Source organism: Mytilus edulis, chromosome 1, assembly GCF_963676685.1.
Source record: "Mytilus edulis chromosome 1, xbMytEdul2.2, whole genome shotgun sequence".
Lineage (NCBI taxonomy): Eukaryota > Metazoa > Mollusca > Bivalvia > Mytilida > Mytilidae > Mytilus > Mytilus edulis.
Genome location: NC_092344.1, coordinates 1,355,479 through 1,362,425, shown reverse-complemented (window position 1 = coordinate 1,362,425; position 6,947 = coordinate 1,355,479). Strand labels below are relative to the sequence as shown.

The window sequence follows — 6,947 nt, the reverse complement described above, 5'->3', positions numbered from 1 at the left end:
GTGGTGTTTTGTCTGATGCTTGATCCGTTTCTGTGTGTGTTACGTTTCGGTGTTATGTCGTTGTTCTCCTCTTATATTTAATGCGTTTCCCTCGGTTTTAGTTTGTTACCCCGATTTTGTTTTTTGTCCATGGATTTATGAGTTTTGAACAGCGGTATACTACTGTTGCCTTTATTCGAACAGCAGTATACTACTGTTACCTTTATACTTATCTAAACTAAATTGTATACTCTACATATTTCACCAAGAATGTTTTCTTAGTATAAAGTATTTGAAATTTAGGGTTTAAATTAAAAGTGCTTTATATTTTTTTTTATTCTATTTTGTCCTTTTTAATCGTTACTTTAGACAAACTTCTTATAAAAGATCCGATTGTAGTGATAGGCTGAAATAATAATTACTGACATAGTTTCCACTGTCTTGTTCACTATAGTCTGAGCAGCTCCATATATAACGTATTGATCTCGTCAAAAGTCCATAGTTATAATTATATACACATAATAGGTTAATTATTATGTACTTTATGAAGTGTTATTATCTTGTTTTCTATGAAGCTTATTATTTGAAGGGTTCTTAGAAATCTTTTTAAAGTGTCTGGGTGGGTCTTAAATTTGTAAAACGTGTCAATGATTTAATAAACAACTTACGACAAAATATATGCAAACGGAATTAAATACTTTGCATGTATGTATTAACATTAATTTTAAGAGGAATTACGTATGTCTTGTTTTACATTTTCCGTTTGTATTAAAAGTGCATTGATGAGCCCCAAAATGACTGGTGTATAACAGTACAGGCAGGAAAAACAATGTATGTTTAATTTCAATCTAGTCCGGTGACAATTTTCAATATCCACATACCATCTGTTCAAATACTAAACAATATACGTATAACAACACTGAAATGATGATGCCTTTACATAATGAAAATCGATTTTTGGATGAATATCTTATTCTGAGGGTATCGCTACTTCAGTAATAGCAGATGAAATAAAAAGAAATCTAAATTGATATGCACCATCTGAATCAAATCATGTCAATGATGAAGCACTGGGTAATAACATGCATCTAAGGGAACTGTTTGTATGCTGTCTATCCGATTTAATTATTAAACTATCGAACAGAGGCGGTATCCTGCAACCAACACTTCAAACTATTCAAATCAATATGATTCTTCATAAAATAAAAGTCTCCCTTTATTAAAAGTTTGAACTGATTTTAATTTGAATCATACAAATAATTAATAATTGAAATGTTTGATCTGAATTTCTTCCGATTCAATATTCAGCAAAAGCATAGTATTGTTTGTTCTATATTCTATCATAATTGCTTTCAATAAAGCCTATAATAGATTTAAACAACATTATCTAAATATTTCAAATTATGACTGTGATTCATACAACTTTGAGCTTCAATGTATTACTCCTTATGTTATAAACACTTAATCATGTCGTTGCGTACCTACATTCTGCGAGTAATGTTTACTTTTAATCTCTCCTTCTTGGATTAAAACATTATGGTTGGTTTGTTTTTGCAACATTTCTATTTTTTCTTTAAGATCTATTATAGTGTTTATAGTGTTTAATATGACACAATTAAATATTGTAAAACCAAAATATTCTTTTCGATTTATTCCTGCTGTTAGATTTGTAAATGTTTAGTTCAACCCACCATTTTTTCCTTTAAAAATGTCCTGTACCAAGTCAGGAATATGGCCATTGTTATATTATAGTTCGTTTCTATGTGTGTTACAATTTAACGTTGCGTCGTTTGTTTTCTCTTATTTTTGAGTGTAAATTGACATTGCGATAAGACGTGTCACGGTACTTGTCTATCCAAAATTCATGTATTTGGTTTTGATGTTATATTTGTTATTCTCGTGGGATTTTGTCTGATCCTTGGTCCGTTTCTGTATGTGTTACATTTTAGTGTTGTGTCGTTGTTCTCCTCTTATATTTATGCGTTTCCCTCAGTTTTAGTTTGTTACCCCGATTTTGTTTTTTGTCCATGGATTTATGAGTTTGAACAGCGGTATACTACTGTTGCCTTTATTTAGCTTATTTCAATCTACCTAATATAGTTTGTTTTAAAATAAGATGAACATGATTAAGTCAGATGCCGATAATTGAGTGCTTTCCGTTTATTGCATTTTTTTCATAATATTGTTCTGTATTGAATGTTCTTGAACTAGGCCGCTGCACCATTGTCACTGGTAATTAGGAGTTTGTCTGAACCCCGGCATTTCTGATATGTGCCTGTCCCAAGTCAGGAGTCTCTATTCCAGTCGTCGTTGTTTTATGTATTTCATTGTATCATTGTGCTATTGCACATTTTGTATTTTTTTTATTTTTGCTTATGTGCTTTGTCTATATGTCCATTTGTGTTTCTTTGTTAAAGATTTGTTTGTTTTTATAGTGATAAAGATAATAACACATTGTTGACTGTTGTACCATTCTTTCGATATTTTTACCTATTATGTCTGTTTGTTTTGTTCATCAACGTCGTCAATATAACATATATTTATGGAGCGTCATACAAGTGAGAGTTTTAGCTAGCTATAAAACCAGGTTTAATCCACCACTTCGTACATATGTCTGTACAAAGTCAGGAATATCACTGTTGTTATCCATTCGTTTGATGTGTTTGAGCTTTTGATTTTGCTATTTCATAAGGGACTGTCCGTTTCGAATTTTTGTCGGAGATCAATATTTTTGTTACACTTTTTTTTTCATTTGAGCACTTTTAGTCTTCAAATTTATAAATCGTGTCAGTAATTGAATAGAGAACTTAAGACTCATCCTACGCAAAACAGAATTGCATAATTTGCTTGTTTACTTATAACAACAATTTTAAGAGGATTTTGATAACTCATGTTCAAAATTTCCCATTTGCATACAAAGTGTATGATTAACTGTTGACTTTCATGACTTTGCAGATACTACAGACTTGTATAAATACAAGATTTTGTTTCAAATTCTTTATATTTCTGAAATCAGTTCAGTGAGTGTATCGAAAACGTAAGTTTATTTTACTTTACAATAATACAGCAATAAATCAAGAAACCTTTCTATCTAAACACAAATTAACATTTTTTAATCATTATGACACTATGCAACGTTATAAGACTCCATGCTAAAAAAACAGTCGTAAATCTGTGATAAAAACTGATTTATATTTCCTAAAACTAAAGGTTTAATTCAGTACCGGTATCATCGATAACTAGTTCCAGTTTTTAATTTCGTAACTAGTATGTGTTTTGTTTTAAATACCTAACCTTATAAATCCAACTTCTTACAAACAAACGTTCCACTCTCTGTCTTGTATCAGAATCTCGTTGGCTGTCGTTTCATTAAATTAATTGCATGATTTGACTCGTGCTGCCGACAAAGCTAACATTATTAGAGCAGGTTATACAAACTGCTGTATTTCACCGGAGTTAATCTGCTTTTTTTTTTTTTTTTTGTGTGTTGCTTTGTGTGTTTCGTCGGTTTGTGGCGCATCTTTTGCCTTTTTATAAGTTATGATGTCCGTATTTCTTCCATTTTAGGTTTTTAATTACTCTTTTAATAGTTTTCAGTTAAATACATTGTGTATTGCCTGCTCTTATAATGCTGCATTAGATAACCCCCATATTTTGGCGGGTTCGTGTTGATCGGTCTTTAGTTTTCTATGTTGTGTAATGTGTACTTTTGTTTGTCTGATGGAATTTTACTTTTTTAGAAATGGTTTTGTCAGTTTATTTTCGACTTCTGATTTTGAATGTCCCGCTGGTAACTGTCTGCCTTTTCTACATTTTTAGCTAATGTTGCTTATGGTTAATAGCGTCAGTTTGTGTTTGTCATGCGTTTATCTATTCGTCCGTGTTTGTCGTCCAATCAAAGTTTGCCAACTTTAAGTTTCATCGTCGTCTCCTGTTAATTAATTGGTTAACTTCACTTGAGCTGAGTAATATATGAATTCCTCCAAGTTTTCAATTTTTTTCTGTGCTGATAAAACAAATTACCACTTTCGATTCTAATTTTGAATATATAGTCCACAATTGAATAAAGGCCATTAACTCTTCTTTCCTCCAAATTATTAACATTTGAATTCAATTAAACTAGTAACAAACTCATTCAAAGCTCTTTCTAGTTTTTTTACAGTTTCGATAGCTTTGACATTGAAATGTTTTATATTTAAAAATATGTAAGCCTAGTATTGTAAATGAGTTGTTTTAAAATTTTGACTATCCTACATTTGTTTTTATGGTTATCAAAAGAACATTAAACACATATTGTACCTTTTCTGTCTATCGACCTGGTTTTTAGTGTGTGAAAGCTTGCCGATTTTTCTTTCGTGCACTAACAACAGTCTACATATTTCATATTTACAATTAAGTTTCGTATTGTAGATGTCTTTATCATTACGGATGACGCTTTTGTTTGTTATTTGTTGTGTTGTCATTGGCATGGCGAATGCAGATTGCTGTCACAGACCTTATTACTACCATTGTTGGGACTGCACTGCGGCAACCCCGTACTGTGGATATCGTCCATGTAACATATTCGGCTGTGGATGCACTTGTCGTACAGAACCACATGGTAAATCCTGTTATGAACGTGGGGACCGATGTCGTTGTTACTCTGACAAACGTAGACGTCGTAGTTTGTCGTTTGAAGACATGTCTGCGAACATTAAGTTTGCTGGTCTAGATATCAACAGGTTAGTACTGACTACAAAGATTTTAGATCACATAACATAAAGGAAGGTCACAAGAACATGTTTGCAACGTACATGATTTTGCATTTTCTTTTTTTTTTTATTCATTGTTATCTCGTTGTCCTTTTCCCCATAAATCTCTTTCTTTATATATGAAGGATGCTTTAAGAATAAAAAAAAGGCGTTTCTTGAGAAAGGATGGTTATTTATCTAATATTTAATAAAAAAAAAATTCTTTATACCGTTCGAGTTTGTCATGTGACATTTAAACCTTCTGATACATTTGTATGTGTTCTATAGTTTACTGACGGTTGTTTGTTTTATTACTACACGCTGATCCTTATTCAAGTTTATTTTTATTTTTTATCTTATAATATTTTATATATATATATATAGAGTCAAGAAGAACAGAAAATATAGTATATCTATATCATAAAAAAAACTCATTGAATAAAAAAAAGAAATGAAGATGCACTTGTATTTCAAACTGCCTAAGTTCAACATCAGGATCGATAAGAAGAAACAGGTCTGGAATAGTTTTACTCAGTTGCCATAGCTGTAATACACAAAGTTAATTTGTCGATAACCGAGACCGGTTTTTTATTCATTTTGTTAATTGGATGGTGTAAACTTAACACTAACACCATACACCATTACACCAAACACCTTGTACCATTACACCATACACGTTACACCTTTGCACCATACACGTTACACACTACACCATACACCATTCCCCATTCTATCTACACTATCCGAAATTATCAATAACGTAATTAAATTTCAAATATTAAGATTTTTATTATTGTTTATGTTTACAATCCGAAAAATTCAAATAAAAAGAACTTCGTTTTCAATCAATGAAATGTTTTAAACCGTTCATTCACACCATTCCCGATCGCACGTTACACAATCACACCATTCCTCATACACCATTACACCATTCCCCTTACACCATACACCATACACCATAGCACCATACACCTTACACCATATGCCATACACCATTACACCATACACGGTTTTTTGGGAAGTTTACACCATCCAAGGGCTGTATGTCTTATTATGAATATAAATGTCTTAACAAGATTGGATGTGCATATAAAGCTAATTAATGTTGATCAGTAATTGTGTAATTTTTTTGTTATTTTGAAATTATCAATTTCCAAACTTATTCGGTATTCAAGAGCTTTCAGCTCCTATCAGACTATGTAAAACGTCAACAGAGTCTGCGCAGAAAGTTGATGAACCAGGATGTCAAAGAACGTCTCCTCCTTTTTTCAAAAAAAGGTCATCGGAAGGTACCAATGTTGATAATTATTCCGTACCAACTTCACAAGTCATACACGATAGACTTGAAGCATAGGTTCTTGGTACTACTGAAGTTGTTTATAGTCTTAATAACGTGTTATATTATTCTTTTATTTGTCTTTATAAATATTACTTTATCTGTTTAGTCTCCTTTTGGTGACATCCATGAGATATTTCATTGTACTTATTTGTCCCTCATTGCCCTTTGGTAAAGGAATTTAAGTTTTGATCTTTTTGTATTTTTGTGATTTTAATTTATTATTGTTTTAAAGAATATACACAAGGATAAAGCTCTAGGAACGATTGTTTGTAAAACGTATTTTCTAACTCTTTTTTTTTTACCTTCAAGTGATGGATTGATTGAACAGTTTGAGTTCATTAAAGCCTTGGAACAGATGGACATAACTGACAACACAACGATGTTTCATCATTGGTCAATCATGGACGAAGATAAAGATGGAGCAATCACTCTGGAAGAATTTGACAAAGAAAATTAGTTGACTCTGATTGCATTTATATAATTAATTTTATATAAAGATAAAAATGATGATTGCATAATCATAATGTATTCAATTTTGAAATGAATTAAATAGTATACTGCATTGATTTAGCCTTTTTCACATTTATTCGAACGTTACTGATGAATGCGAAAATATAAAAATTTCAATCTTGGTGATGAGTTTATTTATCTGTGTGTTTTATATATAGTAATACATGTGATATCTCCAAGCTCTAAATCAGCAAGTTATGCAATTAATTTTGACGATCATTTCCATTAAAAATCATCAAGGGTCCAGTGTATGTCAAACTAACACATTTTATTCGTACAAAGTTTATTCATTGATAAGATATACAAGAAAATTTTTAAAAGAAACATATAGGGTTTACGTCAAAACACTTCACGAAAAATAGGTAACCACACGACAAGAAGACAAACCA

At 31.3% G+C, this 6,947-nt stretch overlaps 1 protein-coding gene across 1 annotated transcript; it reads left to right on the top strand.

Moving 5' to 3' along the window:
* The first annotated feature begins 4,446 nt into the window (after positions 1-4,446).
* Positions 4,447-6,505, top strand: LOC139485874 (uncharacterized). Its single transcript, XM_071270527.1, has 2 exons — positions 4,447-4,700; positions 6,358-6,505. Exons 1-2 carry the CDS (start codon positions 4,447-4,449, stop codon positions 6,503-6,505), a joined length of 402 nt encoding a protein of 133 aa, XP_071126628.1.
* The last annotated feature ends 442 nt before the right edge of the window (positions 6,506-6,947 follow it).